The sequence below is a fragment of the Pelodiscus sinensis genome, chromosome 3 (assembly GCF_052426305.1).
Source record: "Pelodiscus sinensis isolate ZL-2025 chromosome 3, ASM5242630v1, whole genome shotgun sequence".
Taxonomy (NCBI): Eukaryota; Metazoa; Chordata; order Testudines; family Trionychidae; genus Pelodiscus; species Pelodiscus sinensis.
The window spans coordinates 97,662,082-97,684,266 of NC_143054.1; the positions used below are offsets into that span (position 1 = coordinate 97,662,082).

Here is a 22,185-nt window from a genome sequence, read left to right on the forward strand (position 1 = left end):
AAATGGTAAAGGAAGGGAAACAAACATTAAATACACAGTCAAGATTGCTAGAGGAAAAGAATAACCAGTACTCAAGACCGAATAGATTACTCGTAGCCTAAGGCATTATAGTGGTAACAGCAAAGGTGGTGTGTGAGCATAGAGAACATGTCTATCTTTATAAATGCAGGAAATTAAATAGTCTAAAAGTCACTGACATTTTAAAACTGTATCTTTATGAAAATGAAAAAAAGTCTGTAGGGATATTGATTAAAAGGTAGTTAAAGGAATACTTGCAAACACAAATGGACATGTTTGCAGAATATCATGGATTCAAGGGTGTTCTGAACCAGGGCAATTATTTGAAAAATCAGAGAATGAGATAAGGGGGAAGCAAATGTGGAAGCCAATTGTGTCCATTACTGTTGAACAAATGTGCCTAATAAAATTATGTATCATCTAAGTATTTTATTGAATTTATAATACCAAGAAATTAAGCAGCTATGTATCTATCTAAACTACTTATCAAGTTCCTAGTATTTGGGTGCTTCACAGTTCTTATTTATCTTCACAGTGCACTTCTCTCTCTTGGAGGTAGTTATCTACCTCTTACAAATAAAGAGACTTACATATGTAATGCTTTAGGCACCAAAATCTAATATGCAAGTGCCACTGATACTCACAAAACTGCTGCTCCCTAACACTATAGTTGCTTAAGATCCCATAGGTACCTAAAGTTGTGTTAGTTTGAATGTATAGAGCTGTCTTGTTGCCATGTCCCCCTTTAATGAACTGATGGGGGCAACACACCCAAGCCTCAGGAGAATACTCAAGTTTTTCACTCATCTCATCTGTGGTGCCCATTAGCCATGCTCAGAGCATTGCTAGCCCCCATAAAACAGCTGGGACTCAACAACTTGTGAATTTGTGTGTCCCTGCTCAAATACCCAATAACCTAGTAATTGGTGTACTTACCTGAAGGGTGTGGGAGGGACTAGATTTAAATCCCCACTTTGCCTGATTTGGAGCAAAGATTTCAACCCAGGTTAACCAAATCCTAAGTGAGAACCCAAACTAGCTTTTTAGTATTTGGGGTAGATTTCTCTCATATCTCCTGTTACCCATGTAAGTACCATAACCATAGGGCTATAAAAAAAAATCAGTCTCTTGTGTTTTATTTCCTTGTGGCTAATTATTTCCAAAGCGGAACAGCTGCAACAGAAGAGAGACCCATATCAGAATTCCCCATAATATGGTGGTCAGCACCCTTGCCTGCAGTCAGGAGACCTGGGTTCAAGTTCCTGTTCTATAGCAGGAACTATTGGCTATTGGCTATAGGAGTGAGGAGGATTTTTGTGAGAAAGGGCTCACTTTGCCTACATGCTTAATGCCAGACAAAGGGTTGCAGGTTCAAATCTCAAGTGCAGATTAGTTGCCTCACTACAACCTATCACTCAGGGACCTCAGGCCTGCATCAATAGGTGTTAGTACTGGAGTAAGTTGGCTGGTGCAGGGGCATTAGCCTCACACCTTTCCTCTGCATTTTGCTGCTGACTCGGTTAGATATCTTTCTGCTGGCTCCAGAGCACTTGACACTACAATGTCTAGGGCAGTGTTTCTCAACTTTTTTTTTTTTTTTTTTTTATAAAGTACCCCTTTAAAAAAAATTATCGGTAGCCTCAGTATCTACAGTTTTCAGACACACAATTTTTTTCTACCATTGCAACACATTTGTTTAAACAACTTAATAGTAGCAGGACGGGCGATGAAATTTTTGGGCGTAAAAAGTACAAAAATAATAGAGCGCTGTAAAACTTAAAACAAAAATTCACTTTTCTCCAAATTTCAGTTATGTTGATGTACCCCTCTGACTTCTCTCACATACCCCTAAGGCTACTTGTACCACTGGTTGAGAAACACTGGTCTAGGGTACCTTGATAACTAATTCAAAGCAGACCTAGGACTTAGTCATGGGTGCTGGAACTAGGGCTGTAGCACCTCCTGGCTTGAAGTGGTTTCTGTTATACACTGGGGCTGCGTCTAGACTGGCATGATTTTGCGCAAATACTTTTAACGGAAAAGTTTTTCCGTTAAAAGTATTTGCGCAAGAGAGCATCTACACTGGCACGGATGCTTTTGCGCAAAAGCACGTATTTTACGCAAAAGAATCCGTGCCAGTATAGACGCTCTCTTGCGAAAGAAAGCTCCGATGGCCATTTTAGCCATCAGGCTTTCTTGCACAAAAAATTAACGTTGCTGTCTACACTGGCCTTCTTGTGCAAGAATACTTGCACAAGAGGGCTTATCCCTGAGCGGGAGCATCAGAGTATTTGCGCAAGAAGCACTGATTTTGTACAGTACAAGGTCAGTGTTCTTGCGCAAATACTCATGGCCAGTGTAGACAGGCGGCAAGATCTTGCCAGTGTAGACACAGCCAGGGTTTATAGTTTGGTTCCAGCTCCTCTGGTCTTAGGTGTTATCCCCATTGTGAATCTGGCCCAAGTTCATACAGAGTACATGTGACAGAGTAAGGACATGAATGCCAGACTATCTTATCTCAGGCTTTTTTCCTGATTACTGAACCAATTGTTCATCTCTGAAAAATAACTTGTAAGGACAGATTTTGAATGCTGTAATTTCTAAAATGGTTTGTGTAAAATGTGGCATTAGGGAAATGCATGATGGTATAAAGTTTGTAATGGGTTTAGTTTAGAGGAGCTGCATAACTCACTTCCAGGAATGCAGCAGTTCTGAATTCAGGTTGAGAGAGAGAATGGGACAATGAGCAGTAAATATGATGGGTGTAATCCTTCAGTCCTTAGCTGGGGTGTGATCTTTCAGTCCTTAGCTGCTGACAGAGAGTTTGGGGTACACAGCTGCAAGAGGTGGCCTTGCTTGCTGCTTTCTGCATCAAATTGTAAAACAATTGGCTGCAGTAAGTGAAGTATTTCTGGATTTTCATTAAAATTCTTTGAGGAAACAAAACATACTGGCTTGGATATTAGTAGTTACTTGGAGTGAAAGCTGACTGATGGAGTATGAATGAAGGTTAATGAAACAGCAATAAATCAAGCTGGGGGCAGGCATAAAATGGGCTGCTGCAGTGATCCTGTCTTAATTTTGTTTAATATCTTGATCAAAGATCTAGAAGAGGGGACAGAAATGTGTGATAGTTAAATTTCCAAATAATTGCAAATTCAGAGGTTGTGTTAAGACAAAAGGCCTCCATGGTTAGATGTATAGATCCTTATTGTCCCTCTGCTTTCTCAGACAATTTTGGTTTTTGTGTTCCCCGCTCCCCCCAGATGCCTGATCAATGGGGAGTGTGAGGTGAGAACAGGAACACAAACATGTCCAGTCCTTAATGAGAGGTTGGGAGGTAGCTGCCAGAGGAGTTCCTGAGCCAGTTGCATTTTGTGTATTTGTGGGGTGGAGAACACTTGCAGGCTATGACACCAGTATGAAATGGTATACAGTTATTCAGAAAGAGGTAATGGTGCAAAGGACCAAGTGGGTGATAGTGGAAAGTAAATTACATGAGCTCTGTAGAAAAAATGTAGTGTGGCCGTAATAATAAACCAATGTAGTTTTATTAGATTACCTGTATAGAGGCATCATGAAGATATAGAGGCACAAATCAAGAATCTAATGATCTCCTGCCAAATGCTATTGCTAAGACGATATCAAGAATGCTGCATTTATTCCTGGGCACTTCCTAGTAATGGAAGGATGTTGACAAATTGATAGCAATTTCCCCATCAAGCAATAAGAACGGCAGAAGAGGATGATATGAAAAAAGATAACTTGCCCCAGAGCTGATAACTTGCCCCAAAGCTGATTTCTTCACGTGTAATCATGAAGAGGGCTTAGAAGTCTGGCTGCTTAGAGCTTGGTGCAGGATCACTGCCTTTTCACAGTCTGGTTGGCTGTTTCAGGAGGGTCAGCTCAGCTCCACCTGTGATGCAGGAGCTATTCTCCTGCTTATCCTGACTTGGTGGATAGATTCCAATTGTTGGACAGCTGGAAAAGGAAGGCTAACAGAGAGAGGGAGTTTTGTTGGGGGAGCATCTAGAAGATTGAGAGCACCCTCTTTTTAAGCTGGGTCTGGTAATAGGTGGCAGGAAGGAGGTAGCTCCTGTGACGGACCTTGAAATAGGAGTTAGAATCTGAGAGAGGTAGCCTTGGGATTCCATGTTTAGCTAAGGAATGAGGTAAGATAAGAGGGATGACCAATTAAGCCTGAGGGAGATAGAAGTGGTATATGTTCATGGTTTTAGTTGGAATTAGGTGGGGGAGGCCTGGAAGCTGCTTGCTTGAAAAAAGGATGAACTTCAAGGGGCTGGCGAATGTGGGAAGGTAGAGACATTGTGATGTTCTCTGAGACAAGGTGCACAATGATGACAGAGCCCAGAAGTTGGGGCTGAAGACCTAACACAAGATCACTGCAGAATAAACCGGTAGGACTTCTGTTACCCCTGGAAACAAGGTGAGATTAACCTATAGGCTAGTAAGGCTACAGTCTTAGGCCCTCTTGTTGTCAGGCAAGGGATATGTGCATGGCCAGGACCAGGTGAAGGGGAGTGAGTTTGTTCCTGATGCCCTGCTGGAGTGCTCCTGCAACCAAGAAAGATAAAGCAGCTCCCTCCTGTCTGCATCTCCCCATGCTGCAGGAACACACTGCTGACCGGACACTAAAAAGCCGGTTACCCCAAGAACCTGTGCCAGCTGTGGGTGAAAACTGAATGGGCATGGACCCCTCCCCAGAACCCCCACCCTGATTTCTCCAGAGCTCTGCTTAGCTGACAGAATGGAAAGAGGCTCCCTTTGTCCTTCTCCTCTGCTGAGGCTGGCAGACAGCTCTGAATGCTGCCTCCTGGGTCTGAGTGCCCATCACCACCATCATCTGTGCACTGGTTCCCATTTTTGGGCAATTGCTGAGTTCCTGTGGAGGGGTAGGTCAGGGCAAAGGGGTGGTAAGGGGAAGACACAGTACCAGAGCAGTAGGGTAGGAAGCTGGCACAGAACCTGCAGATGTGATCCAACTCCAGGCAGACCTATATATAAGGAAGGAATTTCCATAAATTTGCAGGAATAACGAAACATTTAAAAGTACAGTATCTTCCATCAAGGAGCTTCACATGTATGATGCACTGTGTTCAATGCTGCATTGTACTAAAAATCCAAGACATCCAATTTTTTTCTTTGTATTTTTTTGTAATGGGATGCACAGAGGCAACCTAGAGCTTTCCTTATGCTTCGCCAAGTTCCACAGGCTAACACATCTTTTTAAGGGGTTGCAAAAGTACCGGAGGAAGCTCAACACAGAATGATGTTCTTCCTCCCTTCTCCCTCAAGGATTTTAAATCCACTTCTTAGCAGGCTAAGACAGACTGATAAAAAGACTGGCTGAATAGGCTAAAGGCAGGTTCTATCCATTTTCTGGTTTTCTGGCAGTTCACAAAAGTACCTCACATTTGATTTCTTTTGAATTTCATTCCAACTGAAAATAAAGCTAAATAAACCTGAGGTAAGTCCTCATTTTTCTGCCACAACCCAAACTAACTTTCCCAATTGGAAAATGTTGGGTCAGCAAAGAATGAGTGTGATTTGAGAAGAGAATTTGAACAACCTCCAATTCCTGTTGACAGTTACACCTGTGTAGTTTTATTGACGTCAAGGAGAACAGCTTTTCCCACAAGAATAAATTATGGTCTCCTCTGGGTTTTTTTTTTTTAATGTCTGATATAAGCAGAATCTTAGTCAGTGTCTTTGAGTAAATTCTGAGCATGTTAAGGGGGGAAAAGATCATAAAAGCTCTTTTAAGATGCTGATTTTCAATGAAGTCTTTTTGTTTGGGCGGGGAGGTAAGGCGGGGTAGAGAGCACAACAGGGAATAGCTCTGTTTTGTCAATTCCTGGTCATTCAAAAGCTGAAAGGCTTTAGATTAAGTTTGTTTAATGTTTGTACAGTGATTTTGAACAGATAACATTGTAGAGAAGTGGGCAACTATCTAAAGATCTGTACCATTTCTAGCTGATTTTCTTAGAGAAAGCATAAAACAAACCAATGCAACTCATCGGGGGGAGAGGCTGGTGTACTCAGAACTCATGTTTAAAAATTTGATGTCAAAATTGCTGATCTCACATTCTAGAATAGATAATACTTAGTTCTCCCATTAGTGCAGGGGACCAGACTAGATGATCTCTTGAGGTCACTTCCCAACCTATGATTCTATTCTAGGATTCTAATTGTGGAGGATCTTGGTGATAGAATGGTCTGATGTGAATTACTGCAGATGAACTATGCCAAGTGAGTGTCTCTCCACCAATAATCTTTGGGTTCAATGTGAAAACAGTAATTCATTGTCCTCAGCCAGCCAACCTTTCTGAGCAAGACATTCTAAAACACGATGCCACCCAATGTAACTTTTCCATGGATGCTTCTGCTACTTCAGTGGTTTCCTTTTACATAATAAAAGCTGCTGCCTCCCAGACTGCAGTCAGTGAAAAAAGACATGTGGAGTAGAATCCATAGCTTGGGGAAAGCAACCGTAGGGGTTGGCTTTGCACTGTGCCATGTGGAGAGCTAAGAGTAGAGGGGCAAAGTTGAAAGAGGTGAACAGGATGGGGAATGTTGCAGTGTTCACCCTCTTACAGATGAGCACTCTACTATCTAGGAAGAAGGAGGCCTAAGAGGACAGCATCATGTGTCTCATCCTACTTCTTACTTAGAAGCATGCTTGAAGAATTGAGTATATTCAGAATAGAATAAACTTAATTTTACATAAATAATATGCAAATATATGTAGATATGTTTGATTACTTCCCTCCTATTAGCCTTAACCCCCCCCCCCCACCTTAATCCAGTCCTGTCTGAATGAAGAGGGACTATGAGGGTATGTCTACACTGTGGCGCTATTTCGGGATACTTCCGGTATCCCAAAATAGCTATTCCATGTCTTTGAAACAAGCCCGTTATTTGAAATATAACAGGCTCGCTATTCTGACATCCCCGTAAACCTCTGCATAGACAATGCCAAATTACGAAATAAGCTATTTCAAAATTAACTTGAAATATGTTCTACAATTTGCGTAGCTCAAATTGTGTAGCTTATTTCGAGCTAAGGGTGCAGTGTAGATGAACCCTAAGAGACCTGGCTGGAGGACCGAGTTATGAGAAGAAGTAGCCACAGCAGCACTGGGTTGGTGTTTGGCACTGGGCTCCATGTGATGAGAGCCTGCGACTGCATCTTGAGCCATGAAGGGATCTGCTGATTGGGAAGTCATGCTCCTACAGTGCCAAAAAGATAGAAATGAGAAAACTAGTTGCATGTGGCAAACCAAACAACAATATCCTTCAACAGACAACATCCTACAAATAACAGAACACTGTCCTATGTAGGTTTGTTTTCTGTTTGTTTGTCTGTTTTCTAAAAGTACTTTTGTCCTAATGTCTAAGAGAAAATGGAATATTCTGTGATTTTGTTTAATTTCACAGGGTTTTTTTCAACATTGAGTGTTTGCAGCCCTAACATAATAGTTGGCTACTGCATGAGAAGATGAAAATGAATCTGTCTCTCTTGCTTTTCTATCTGGTGTGTATTTAACAAAACCAAAACCAAAACAAAACAAAAAACAGCCTAGATTTTTTATTATTCAAGTGGTGAGAAACACAAAGTAACCAAATTACATAAACAGTACTCTATAAATGTTAATATTCTTTCTGTTTCAATAGTCCCAAGATGGAGAATTTAATAAAGGGAAGGTCACTAGTATTTTAAAATTACTAACTCGCTTATACTTCCTTAACGGAAGGAAAATTCAGGCTAAGTTACACTATAGCCAACCTTAAGCCTATGTCTCCACTACCACAGAAAATCAACCAGGTTCACCATTCCAGCTATGTGAATAACTGCGGGTAAATAGTGATGAATAATGTAGCTGGAGTCAGCATACCTCCAGTCAAGTTACAATAGGATCTACACATGGGGGTCAATGGGAAAAAAATCTCCCATCCACTTATCTTACTTTTCTCCTCGGGGGCATCTGAGAGGGGATATAGTACAGAGATCAACTGCAAAATGATCTGCAGTTGATTTGATGGGTCTTCACTAGACCCACAAAATCAACAGCTGGTGGATCGATCTCAGAGCTGGCTGTAATGTAGATGTAGCCTGAAGAGTTTGAAAATCATGAGTCTGAATCCAAAATTTCCTGAGACGTCTAAAAGGTGAAGAAATTGTGGGTCGTGGTCTGCTTTCTGGCTTTTGCACACTCCTTTGCCACCTTCAAAGTGTACGTAACAATTGCAAGTTGACAATTCAAACTTAAATGCATATAAAATGTATATGAGTGCATAAATCTTACTCTCCTGGATTCCACTCTTCTCTGGCTCTCCTCACTCCTTGGCTTCTCATTGCCAACTCAGCCACTCCAATTCCTCCCTTCTAAACAATGGCAGCTGCCTCCTAGCTCTAACCTGCAGGTGAGGATTCTCTCTCCTATTAACTCCTCCTTCTGGTAATGGAGTGCTTTTAGAGGGAGAAGGGGAGTTAGTGGAAGCTGCTGTTGTGTTCAGTAGAAGGGCTGGGTTCCCGCTGCTGCACTTACCTGCACTGGGGTTTTGCCCCACTTAGTGTGCACAGCAGTATTTCAGTGTTTCCAACAGTGACTATCACTCTCATCAGAAAGGGGAATAGCAAATGTTCTTCATTTGATTGATCAGAAATCAGTCCAAAATTGACATTCATGGTAATGTATTAACACTACCAGTGTCATGAAAAAAGGCCAACTATGAGACCTTACCAGTCCCTGGAGCACTGATCTAAGGGATTTGGTGGAAGCTCCAGGGTTTGCATTCTTTAAAACAAGGAAAATATCATGGTATTAAAAGTCCTGCATTGGCAGGGGGATAGAGTACATCTGCTACTTTCTGTATAAAATGGTTGGATAGAGCTTTGAAGTGAATTCTCTGGGAGATCAAGCTGTAGCCTTCCATAGCATGCAGGATAAGGTAAAACTGTGATCAGTAGGCTCACATCTTGAGGTAGCTAAATTCCTAACAGCTGCTAGAAATGTGTATCTAAGACTTTTCTCTAGCTTTTCTCTGGTATTCAAACTTAGTGGTTAATGGTTTAGTAGATGATGCACTTCTTCAATCTTTGATGGAAAGCTTAATTGCTTGAGAAGCTATATCCTGAATAAGCCCATAGCTTAGCCAGATGGGGTGGAAAATTACAGTTTCTCTTGTACAAAAGAAATCTGGTTTTTCAATGAGATGAGAGTAATTAAAGCAGCATCATATTTCTTGCCAAGAAGTTGCAGGCAAATATCAACTGAAGGTATCACTTCTGATTCTTTGACTAAATCCTGGTTATAACGAAAAGAGACTCCACTGCGGACTTGTGGTGAACCATCAGGATTTCCCTAAAATAACAACTTGATACCATCTGTTTGAGTCACTTACTTGTTTTCTGGTAGTTTGCTCTACCAGAACATTAATGAACTTCTAGGCAAAGGTTAAGTTGTTATTTTGGAATAACTGTCATTATTCAGAAATAACAGTCCATGTCTACCCAGCAAGCAATTATTTCTACGTAATGTCAAAATAATGTCGAGAGGACTTCTTACTCCGACTCCTGTAACCCTCATTTTATGAGGAGTAAGGGAAGTTGAAGGAAGAATGCTCTTTCTTGGACTTCTTGCTGTGTAGAAAGCACCAAAAGCTGAAATAAGCTATTTTGAATTAAGCTACACAATTGACATAGCTCAAGTTGCATAGCTTATTTCAGGTTTAGCCCTGCTGTGTAGACATGCCCAAAGAGAATGGAAGCTCCTCCAATTGATTTGTGAAATGTGACCACCATAGCCACTCCGTATACTTGTGTTAGGTATTAGAGGCTGTATTTGGTGACAGTTATAGCTTGACATTTCTAAGCAGCACAATGAGCTAATTATGGTCATACTGAATATAGATTCAAGTTCTGTGTGTCTCAGCATGTAAGAGAGCACTGAAAAATGGTAATTTGTGTCTGAGTTTCTTTTTCCCCATTCTCCTTAGTACTTATCTGCCACGTAGATTCCCTAATCTAGAAGTTCAACAACATAGCTTTAATTGTTATTGCTGCTGTTTTAAAAGTTAATCAAGCTTATTGCTCAGCAAAGCAATTGTGAACTAGCTAGTGCATAGTGTAGGGCAAGTGATGATTGTCCAAGAAAGATCACTTTCACGTTCCTGACCAGGACTCTGGAATAACTGAAGTAGACAGTGGAATCCAATCCAAGTTTCACACAAGACCTTCTGCTTGCTGGGTCAAGAGTGCTGAGAGAGTCATGTAGACCTACAGCATGATCAGATGGGAATAATAAAGCTGCTAATCAATAACTGCACTGCACAGATTCTTCCTTTTCTCTATTAGAGGCTCCCAGTCTATTGTGAACTGTATTGTGACACAAAGTGATCTTCAAGTCAACTCTGATTCTTCCTGTCTTAGGATAACTCCTAGGATAGAGGAGCTATTGATTTCTTTCCATCTCCCTGAGGGTCCCCACATGAAGAAGTTAGGAGTATGGTTGTCCCTGTGTTAAATATTGTAACTGTTTTATTTCAATGCCCAGTAACCTTCCATATTTCAGAGGTGGGTTAATGTAGAGGTGATGAGGAATGTTGGCTTTACCTATTTTAATTCATTCTAATAAACTTTAAACTACAAAAATTTTAAATGTTTTTTTTTCAGTGGCAATACAAAGCTAGTAAAGAATGGAGTATAGACTATCTTGTACATAATAAGATACAAAGTGTTGTGTAGTAGTGTCAGTGTTTCAGGACATTTTTGAGCATTAGTTCTCTTGAGAAGCTGTCTTGGATAAATAACCTTCTCAAGTCTAGTAAAACTGCTCATGAAGATCTCTCTTGGGAAGTTCTATTGGCACAAGTTTCTCTCTACGTTGGCCAATCCGAAAAATTGAGCTCTTTGCATACCTCCTGAAAGAGAAGAAACATTTAGCATTCAATCAAATGGCAAAAATTTATTTTCCCTTTCTAAATATGTCTAACCCTTTGGCCAGTTCACTGACACAGAAATAAGCTGTAATTGCAGATGGTCACATAATGAACAATCAGTTCCTAGTAATACATTCAACTACTGTTGCAAGGATTTGTTGAAAAGTTATTCAATAAATAATGTTTGACCAGCTTATATACAAAATACTAATTACTGAGTAATGTAAGGAACAAAGACTGCCAAAATGCATTGACACATAATATCTAAAGCTTAATTTTTGTCTAAGTATTTTAGCTATTTTGCTGTTTATTCAGTACCCTAAGACCGATATGGTCCCATGAATGGCAGTAGCCTGTTACCCCATGTCTCCATTAGGTGGCACTTTTTGCTTAACTTTTTACCTTTTATATTGGAATTAGATAGGCAAAGGAAACATACTTTGCTATGCCATGTGAAACAAACACTTGCATGTTGCTAGCTTTCATCTTTGTAGTAATTATCTTTTTGAAGTTTGTTCAATGATACAGGAGAAAGGTGAGAGCAAAGGAGACTGAGTCCTTAAATCTTACAAAATAATGCGGACTAAATTAGCTATTGCCACTCAAGAGAGGGATTTTTGAGTCATTGTGGATAATTTTCTGAAAACATCCACTCAATGTGCAGGAGCAATCAAAAAAGGAAACCAAATGTTAGGAATAATTAAAAAAGGATTAGCGAGTAAGACAGAGAATATCTTACTGCCTCTGTATAAATCCATGGTATCTCTCTACTCTTGCCTCTGTATAAATCCATCTTGAATGCTGTGTACAGATGTGGCTGCCTCATCTCAAAAAAGATATTTTACCACTGGAAAAAGTTCAGAAAAGGGCGACAAAAATTATTAGGGGTTTGGAACAGTTGCCATATGAAGAGAGATTAAAGACTGGGATTCTTCATTTTAGAAAAGAGGAGACTAAGGGAGGATATTCCTGCTGCTGGGGGGTTGACCTCATAGGGGGTGGCTCTGGTGTGTTTGAAGGGGAGGAGGGAATGAGAGGGGGGCACCTCCCAAAGGCTCAGGCACCCCCTCTCTCATTCTCTGTTTTGTGTGCTTGTTTGTCTCCTTATACAGGTTGTGAGGGCCATCACCTCCATCCTGCTGTGGAGGGTCATCCGCCTGGGAGACCTGGACCCCATCATGGCTGGATTTGATGCCCTGGGGTTCCCAAACTGTGGGGGAGTGACTGACGGGACCCACATCCCGATGCGTGCACTTCAGGATAGAGCAGCCCAGTACATCAACTGCAACTTTTTTATGGTGCTGCAGGCCCTGGTTGACCACCATGGACAATTCATGGACATTTTTGTCGGGTGGTCGGGCAGGGCACGATGCCTAGATTTTTCGGAACTCCAGCCTCTATGGGAAGCTGGAGGCAGGAACATTCTTCCCTAGCTGGGACTTTGCAGTTGAGGACATGCAGATGCCATCGTGCATCATGGGGGATGCAGCCTACCCACTGATTGTGTGTCTAATGAAGCCTTATACCGGCCACCTGGACTCCAGCAGGGAGCAATTTAATGTCCACCTGAACTGGGACAGGATTCAGGTGGAGTGTGCCTTTGTCTGCCTCCTGACCTGCCTGGACGTGGGGGAGCACAACATTCCCGAGGTGGTGTTGGCATGTTGTGTCCTCCACAACATTGTAGAGAGGAAGGGGGTAGAGCCATTGGGCAGCTGCGGACAGCTGCCATCCGCCAGGCCCATCAGGTCGGGGTGCACATCTGGGAGGCCCTGATGAAGAATTTCTTTCAAGGACCACAGTAACTCTTCCCAGAGCCTCCCCATAGGGGCCTCTGGCTTGCTGCCCTATCCCTTCCCCACCACAACCCCTCCCTTCACCTCTTCCCTGACCTCTCAATAAAGACAACAGTTTCGTTTTGACCAAAACAAACTTTGTATTTGTCTTTAACAAAAAAAAAGGGGGAGACAGAGGAGGGCTCATAACCTGGAGGGGGAGGGGAGATTGGAGTGGTGTGGGGGGCAGCTGGATGTGCCACCTCAGGTATGGGGATCTCATAGGACTTGGGATTGGGTGGGTCCTGGGACCACAGGGGGGTGGCTAGCGGGAAGGGGGAGGGGAGAGAAGGAGGGCCTGGAGCAGGGTCAGGGATGATAGGGGGAAGGGGCATGGGCATTGCTTGGGGGGTCAGGGGAAGGGGGAATAGGCATAGCAGGGAGGGCAGGAGGGTGGTAGGCAGGAGTAGTGACAGCAGGCAGGTGTGCCATCATTTCCCTCGTGATAGCACACATGCTATCGCACCGCTGCATGAGCTGGTCTCATGCGCGGTTCCGTCACTCTGAGTCTTCCCGGATCTTCTCTGCCAGGATCTGCTGCATGTCGTGCAGGACACTAACACGCTGCCGTATCAGGTCTTCATGGACCCTGGCACGCTTTTGGGTCCCCCCCATTCTGGCGGCTGGCTCGGTTGGTATGGCTCGCCCTTCAGTCCCGAATGGTCTGGCTATGGAGAACACGAAGAGGGAGAGGCAGTCAGTCATCCATGCAGACACTGTCGCTGAGTCCATGTCCTCCTCTGGGAGCAGTGACCAACAGTCCTCGGGCCAGAGGAGGGGTATGTCCCAGGAGCAAGGCCTTGCCTCACAGGGGCCCCAAGGTGCCCAGAGGACCATGCTGCCCACTTCCTCCCACCCCGGCCCATGGACAAGCAGGCAAGGAAAGTGTCCGGCCACAGTAGGATCCCCCCATGGGTGGCAGAGGAGCTGGGAGCAGCCTGGCCCTCCCTGGGGCCCACACACACACCTGTGTCTCACAGCACTGCCCGCGGGAGCGGGTGCTGCCTTGCACGTGCAGGCGTGCCCGTGTGCTGTGTGCAGCACTCCTCGGTGTGTCTGGGGTCATGCCTGCGTCCTTGTGCCTAGCCTGCTTCCAGTCGTGGCAGATGGTGGGAGGGTGTCCCACCCCCTTCTGGGGCCACATGTGTGTGTGGCCTCCCCTGAGCTTGGAAGCCTCGCATGCTCAGGGGCTGCCTGCTGAGTCTACGTGGCGCACACTAACATTGCACGTGGTTCCACATGCACGGACTGCAGCAGAATGTGCAGCCCGAGCAAGCTGAGTGATGCTTGCACCCCTCCCTCTCTGCACCCGCCTCCCCTGCCCTGTGTGTGTGACAAACGGAGAGCACTCACCTGAAGATCCTTCCCCAGTGTCAGAGGAGGCCTGGGAGACATCCAGGCTCTCAGGAACTGGCTCCAAGGAGAGCTTGACGGTGGCTGTGTCATCCGCCTCCTGCTGTCTCTGGTCCTCCTCTGCCGTGACCTCCAGCTGGGCGATGACGGGCATGTTGAGGCCAGAGTCCACGACAGGTGGTGTAATGGCTTCCCCACACCCCAGGATTTGGTGCAGCTCCTGGTAGTAGGGGCAGGTGTGGGGTCCCTGCCCTGCTGCGCGAGCTGCATTCTCTGGCCTTCATGTATCCCTGGCGGAGCTCTTTGGCCTTACTCTGGACCTGTTCCAAGGTCCAGGGGGGTGGGTGTCCGTGCTCCGCCAGGGACTTGGCCATCTGGACATAAATGTTTGCATTCCAGTGCTTGGAGCGGAGACCCTGGAATGTCTCCTCCTTGCCCCACAGCCGGAGGAGGGACAGGATCTCTGCTCCGCCATGGGTGAACAGGCCTGTGGCAGGGACAGCCGCGTTGTGAGGTGCTGTTCCTAGGGTTGGCTTCCTGCCACAAGGCTTGTCCAGGGTGACTGCAGCTTTAAGAGGAGCCAGGAGACAGGAACTATAGAGTTGTGATTACTTTGGAAGGAGTGGCCACTAGAGCACCTGTCTTATTTCCTGGAGGGCTCTTCTTTCAAAAGAAAACCCTCTTTCCCTTGCAGAAGGCTTCTTCCTTGCAGAAAGAGGTTTACCAATGTAAGAAAAAACCCTCTGTTCTTTTGATTTTTCTTTCGAAAGAACGCGATTGCAGTGTGGACGTAATTCAAGTTTTGTCGGAAAAATGGCCATTTTTCTGGAAAAAACTCTGTAGTGTAGACATACCCAAATTCTGAAGCATCTGATGTCCTTCCCAACATTCAAGGACAGATTCACTAGAGCATGCTGCCTCTTTTGTTCTGTTGCAAAGCAACTGGGTTGTGCCAGGAAACCTGACTTCTAGATACTCTTTCTGATTTCTCATTCATTACAATGAAGTTGATAGTGGGAGACCATGAATCCATTTTGGGGAATATATCCTTTACCTCTGAAATAAATGGAGGCTGCCGTTGGTTTCAGTGACTGAACAATCAAATCCTTGGGGAGTTTGATTTTGCAAGCAAACCCAAAGCAACTTTCTGGTTATTAATCTGGCACTAAAAGGTCACACGTTAATCGGGAGAGTGGTGGGGATGCAAATATACTTGATACTTACTTTTTAGCTAGCTCCATGGATATTTGCTCTAAAGAGCATCCCTTTGTCTCTGGTATAAACCCAATGATGAAAGCCAGTGATGCTAGACTCATTATTGTATAAATGAAACACACCCATGGCAGACCAATTAGATCTATAAAAGAAAAAAAAATTGTTAGTAGTACAAGAGGGTTTTTAGGCAATCTCATTGAAACTGGGATTGACAGCATTGAGCCCTCTTATTTGAAAGTAACTATTATGCTAAGGTGTGTCAGAGGAGTAGCCATGTTCGTCTGTAAATTTAAAAGCAATGAGTAGTCCTGTGGCACCTCAGAGACTAACAAAAAGATATAGAAATATATATCTAAAGCTCATGATCCTATATATTTTTGTTAGTTGCTTAGGGCATATCTACATTAGGAAGTTATTTCAAAATAATTATTTGAAATAACTCCCGATTTTACAAAATCGAAATAGCATGTCCCCACAGAGGGGGAGCCTTGGAATCAGTCCGAGGCAGGCTCTGTTACTGTGGATGCACTACCTTGACTTAGAGGCCTAGGGATCACTGGAGAGTAATTACATTGAGTGATTCTGAGGAGTATTTTGAAATAGCAGCAGTGGAGTGTCCACACTAACGCTATTTCACAATAACTATTTCAAAATTAGTGTTATTTCCCAAGGAAAGCAGGAGTTATTATTTTGAAATAATGGGCTTGGTAATGTGGATGCTCTACTTGTTATTTCAAAATAAGAGGGGTTATTTCAAAATAACCAGTGTAGACCAGGGCTAAGGTGCCACTAGAATATATATTATGCCAAGGTATCCATGGCCAATCTGAGGCTTGCAAGCCGCATGCGGTTCTTCCCTGTCCCCCGGGTGCAGCTTGAGAAGCCCCTTCCCTCTTCCTCCAGGGCTCGTAAGCCGCCCCTGAGCCCCCAAAAATGGCAGTCCTTTTTTTTTTTGCTCGACAACTTTGCTCCGAATGGGTTGACCACCGCTGTGCCAAGGAAAACTTACGTTTTGAATTGTGCCTTGTGCAGGGGTGCTGGAACAATTTGTACAGCGGGGGTGCTGAGAGATGATGAACCAAGCTATAAACCCTGTATGTAAAGGAAGGAAACTGCTTCCAGCGAGGGGGTGAAGCAGCATTCCTAGCACCCCTAATTTGAGGCTTGTGCAAACAAAGAAACCACAAGCAGAATTCAGCCCATGTTCTTCTAGCTTGACCTTTAGCTGGTATCCCCCGATTAAAACTGTGCAGGTCTGAAAGGCCACAGGTTCTCTGAAATTCCTCCAACATGTATTTTTGATGTGAACATTTTATGAAGCAAAAATAGTGAATTTAGCACAGTTGTAGTTGTAGTTGCTTCTAACTAATCCTTTCATGCTGGCAGGTTTCTAGTACTTGCATTGCTGACAGTAAGTATACTCTATGCCATTAATGGATCAAGGAGTTAAACCTGTTCCAGTGAATAGCCAGGTTTTGAAAATACATTTGGAACAATGAATACCAGAGATAAAAATCACAATTTCGTAGCATCTGTCAACTTGTGTCATGAGCTGAAAGTTACAGCTAACACTCTGGGCTGTATTGTACACTCAGATATGCAAGTACAACTTGCTTGATTCAATGGAAACTGAATGTACCTTCAGTCTTTTGTCTGAAGATTAACAGCTACAGTTTGCTTGCCTGTGTACATCAGAGTAACTCCATTTTTGCTAGTCTAATTTTTGTGGATTTATAGTCATTTAATGGAACAGAATTTGGCCTAAAATTTCTTCTGAGTTTTAACCAGGGAAAAACAGACTATTTTTCTGTAACCTGTTTTAAATCTGGATTGTACCTCTTCTTGATAACCTAATCTCAACTCTCCATCTAGCATCTATCAGACCTGCAGCAAGTTCTTGACTTGCTTCTGCTTCATTCTAGAGTAGAGCTGATTGAAACTCTGCAGATATTTGGAAACTTGTTTTAGTTTCAAATGGTCTAAAACCAAAAATGCCTTAACTTCTGGTGAAATAAAGTTCTGGAAATAAACTGTTTCATGTTAATCAAATCATTTTAATTTGACTTATTTCTTATTTGTTACATTATAGTTTATGAACAAAGTCTTTTTTAAAACAAACATCATAAAATTTAATTCTGATACTTTTTTCCAATTTTTCCCCGAAATATAAGGTTACCAAAATTGAAACATGGCAGAAATGTGTCCGTTCTGATTAGAAGGGAAAACATTTCACTGGAAATATTTCAACCAGCACTACTCTACAGTAAAAGTCCATTAACCCCAAGGAAAGCAAGATTGAGTCCTAATAATTGTTTTATAACTTATTAGTGAAGAGATCTTTGATAGCCAAGATAAGAGACCTGTGACTCGATTCAGCGATAACAGAAGTTAGTTCCTAAGGGTATGTTTACACTTGCACGGCTATTTCAGGATACCAGCGGTATCCTAAAATAGCTACACCACGTCTACGCAAACTGCCTGTTATTTTGAAATATTTTTCGAAATAACAGGCATGCTATTTCACCATCCCGGTAAACCTTGTTGCATGAGGGATAAGGGATGTCTCGAAACAGTGTGTTATTTCAAAATTTGGCACTATGTAGATGTGTCAAATTTCAAAATAAGCTATTTTAAATAGATTCAAGATAAAATATGCAATTTGCATAGCACAAATTGCATATCTGATTTCAAGTTTAGGGTGCTGTGTAGACGTACCCCAACTCTGATTCCATTGCACTTCCTCAGGCATGTTTATCTCCTACTTTCTGGTATGTGAGTGGAAAGCAGTCAGTGCTGTCAATGAAGTCTAAATTGATCTAGTGTACTCTCTGATGGGTCTGGAAGACTCACCAGCAAATCATCTCTGAATGTGGCCCCTGCATTTTTTTTTTTAAGTTTCATTGACTGTTGTGCATATGAGGAAGATTCATTTTCCCACCGACACAGAGGCCCATTGGTAGTTCACTACTATATCAGTAACAATTATTAGGCCTGAAAGACACCTAACATACTGCTGTCAGAGTGTTTATCTGTAAGGAATGCCGTGTGAGGTATCCAATGAAAGCCAGTGATACACTGGTCATTAGTATCCTTGTGAAACATTTGTGTTAACATTATGGGGGGAATTATGGACTGGTATTATGCTTTAAAAACTGTAACCAAAGGGAGAAACAGGTTACTCTCCCACTTGTGAGGAAAAAAATTATCTCCCTCGTTGGGATGTAAATTAAGCACAATAATGCAAGAGACACTGAACGATTCATTTTGTAGTGAAAGTAAACAGAAGAAGCAAATTAACATGAGAATGAGGAATCAGCATAGGTAGACCCAGGAATCAAAACCCCAGGGGTTCATTCTGAGTAATGGAAAGGACTAACTTTGGGGACGACAAGGAGGAGCAAAAAGGCACTTTGGTTATCTGTCACTGATGCGACAAAATGTTCAGTGCTGTTTATAACCATGAATGGTTGATCCATGTGGATCCATAAATGGTGGGTTGCTGACACTAAGAAGTGGCCATGGGTGAGAAGATTGCCTTAGACAAGGATTGCAGCCTATTACGTATTTGTGCAGTAATTTCATGAATATAACCCGCCCCCGAATATATCCTGCACCCGAATATACCCCACGTTTTTTTCTATTTGAGTAAAAAAAATCTTGTATACCCCGTGCACAAATACAACCCGCGGGGTATACATGACTTTTCTGTGTCGGGGGTATATTTGCAGGGGGTATATTTACAGTGCGGGGCGGGCGGGGGGGGGAATTAGCCACTCACTGCCCCAAGTTCCAGCGCAGCCGCCAGCCTCTTGGCGGAGGAATGCTCACCGCCCGGTTCCTGGGCAGCCGCAAGAGGGGGAAGGGAGATGAGCGCTCCCCCACCCCTTCCTCCGGCTGCGCAGGATCCGGGGAGTGAGTGCTCCCCGGCCTGGAGGCTGGCAGCTGTGCAGCCACAGGAAGAGGCAATGGAGAGCTCACCACCTGATGAATTAAAAAAATCTCTGTATACCCCACACCTGAGTATACCCTTCGGGGGGGGGGGGGGGGGGGGGGGGGGATTGTAAAAATGAATATAACCTATGGATTATATTCGTTAAAACATGGTAAGTTTCTCTCCAGAAAGTGTGATAACACTTTTATTTTAATTTGTAACCATTTTCAGTGTATCATCTCATCTTTATATAGCATCTAGTGATAGTCTAGATGCTACAGAGAGATGCTTCTGGAGTATTCATGAATTGAAGTTCACCAAGGCAAAGTTAGGCCTGGCAGAATCCTCAGGAATCTATGGGGCTGGCTAATTGGAATGCCAGCTTCTAGCTCAAGCTGTAAAGGCTCATGCACTAAGCTCAAGAGATCCCAGGTTTGGTTCTGCCTGTCAGTGCTACATAACCAACCGGCGTGGCTAGGAGTTGTCACTCAGTTTGGGTACATCTAGACTTACTTTCACTTTCGAAAGAAGATATGCAAATTTGATGGTAATTTGCATATCTTCTTCCGATCGCTTTTTCAAAAGAGGTTTTTTTTTCAAAAAAGCAAGCAGTTTAGACGTGCTTCTTTCGGAAAAAAAAAACCCCCTTTTTTTGGAAAGAACTTGTAAACTTCAATTTTTGAGGAAGAAGGTTCTTTTGAAAAAAGGGTTTTTTTTCAAAAGAAATGCGTTTCAACTGCTTGCTTTTTTGAAAAAACTCTTTTGAAAAAGCAATCGGAAGAAGATATGCAAATTAGCGCCAAATTTTCATATCTTCTTTCGAAAGTGAAAGTAAGTCTAGACATACCCTTTAATGTAACCAACAGTTTCTTTTTATGATGAGGGTCAGAGCTAACAGGGTGACATACAATGCTGGACATGTACCCTGAAAAGCATCACAAAGCCCAGTAATGGGAAAATAGGCTCAAGAAGAAACAAAGAATTCTTACCAGTTATAGTCAAAAATGTCAAGGATATTAGGAGATTTATACCCCAGTTCATGCTAGAGGTTAAAGCTATGGCCCGTCCTCTGATCCCAGCAGGGAAAATTTCACTCAGCACTAGCCAGGTCACTGAAAAGAAGGGGAAAAAAGACATTGTTCTTGATAGGAAGTCTGAGTGCCTAAAATTAGGCCCATAAATCCATAATTAGACATCTGAATAAGTGATCGGATTTTGTTTTGTGGTGCTGATCATGAAATATTGGCCTGAGCTCCACACTGTGCATGGTACCTTAGTCATGGGACAAACATTCAGTCAATAAAACTGCTGTACTATAGGGTATTCCGCAGGGTAGCCCAACACTAGAATACTGTTTTCCTGCTTCAAGCATGTGCATAACAATACATATAGAAAGGTGAGGCATAGTTTGAGTGTCCTATCCCTGCACAGAGGGAACAGACTAAACATCTCTCAGAATAAATGTAAATGGAAGTGGAGGCAGCAAAACAGCAAAACCAACTGGCTTGTGAGGAGCACTGCATGTTTATACTGATTATGAATGCCTGCCAAAAATACAGCAAATTTGCTATTTCAGCTGTACACTCTCTGTATATAAAGCTTTATTTCCTCTTGAGCTTAAGATAGATATGATTAACATACTTTTATTCTTGTTTTATGGGTCTCTTGCCTTTGACTTCTATATATTATTGTATCACTCTAATATCCATATACATACAAGGCCAAATTCTGACTTCATTTAGTCATACAGGCTATGTCCAGACTACAGGGTTGTTGTTTTTTTCGAAAAAAGTGGCCTTTTGTTGAAAAAATTTCACCTGTCTAGATTGCCGCCACATTCTTTTGAAATTAAATTGAAAGAACGCAGCAGTTTTTTTGACAGCGGTAAACCTCATTTAACGAGGAAGTATGCCTTTTTTCGAAAGAGTTCTTTCGAAAAAAGGCATTCTTGACTGCAAAGAGGGCTTTTTCAAAAGAGAGCATCCAGATTGCGGATTGCTTTTTTGAAAAAGTTATGGCTGTGTAGACATCTCTTTCAAAATAAGCTTTTTCAAAAGATTCTTCAGAAAAAGCTTCTTTCGAAAGAAGCGTGTAGTCTAGACGTACCCATAGCAATTTTAATTGGATTGCACAAATTGAACTGAAGACAGAGGCCCTGATCTTTGGCCATGCTTTATGATTCAAACCACCAGTACAAAATGATTCAAAACTGGTGTAGCCAGCCACAGGAGAACCCTAGATTCGAGTAGGGGGAGCATCCTGTGATGGAGTGCTGATTTAGCAGGTGCTGTGCCCACCTGTCCCAACAATTCTAGGCCTTTCCCAAGCCCTAACAATCTGTTGTTATCATAACAGATCCTTTTGGTCATTGGCAGCAAAGCACAATTTAGATCAGCTGGAGGACGGTGATAACATATGCAGGAGGAATGGACAACATCAGGGGTGTGTCTAGACTACATGCCTCCTTCGACGGAGGCATGTAGATTAGCCAGATCGGAAGAGGGAAATGAAGCCGCGATTAAAATAATCGCGGCTTCATTTAAATTTAAATGGCTGCCCCGATCTGCCGATCAGCTGTTTGTCGGCAGATCGGGGGAGTCTGGACGCGATGCCCCGACAAAGAAGCCTTTCTTCATCGACACAGGTAAACCTGGTTTCACGAGGCTTACCTGTGTCGATGAAGAAAGGCTTCTTTGTCGGGGCATCGCGTCCAGACTCCCCCGATCTGCCGACAAACAGCTGATCGGCAGATCGGGGCAGCCATTTAAATTTAAATGAAGCCGCGATTATTTTAATCGTGGCTTCATTTCCCTCTTCCGATCTGGCTAATCTACATGCCTCCGTCGAAGGAGGCATGTAGTCTAGACACAC

At 43.0% G+C, this 22,185-nt stretch overlaps 1 protein-coding gene across 3 annotated transcripts in view; it reads right to left on the reverse strand.

Annotated features, from left to right (window-relative positions):
* Positions 1–7,609: 7,609 nt before the first annotated feature.
* The window catches only part of SLC2A12 (solute carrier family 2 member 12), a 41,690-nt gene continuing 27,114 nt past the window's right edge, over positions 7,610–22,185 (reverse strand). For 2 of the 3 annotated variants that reach the window (XM_006136268.4, XM_025178059.3), the window contains exons 3-5: positions 20,304–20,426; positions 15,393–15,525; positions 7,610–10,962 (exon numbers count right to left, since the gene is read on the reverse strand). In XM_006136268.4, coding sequence (XP_006136330.1) covers positions 10,863–10,962; positions 15,393–15,525; positions 20,304–20,426 — 356 coding nt within the window. In that variant the 3' untranslated portion in view covers positions 7,610–10,862. The remainder of the gene's footprint in view (positions 10,963–15,392; positions 15,526–20,303; positions 20,427–22,185) is intronic. The other variant, XM_006136269.4, reaches the window with a different exon arrangement.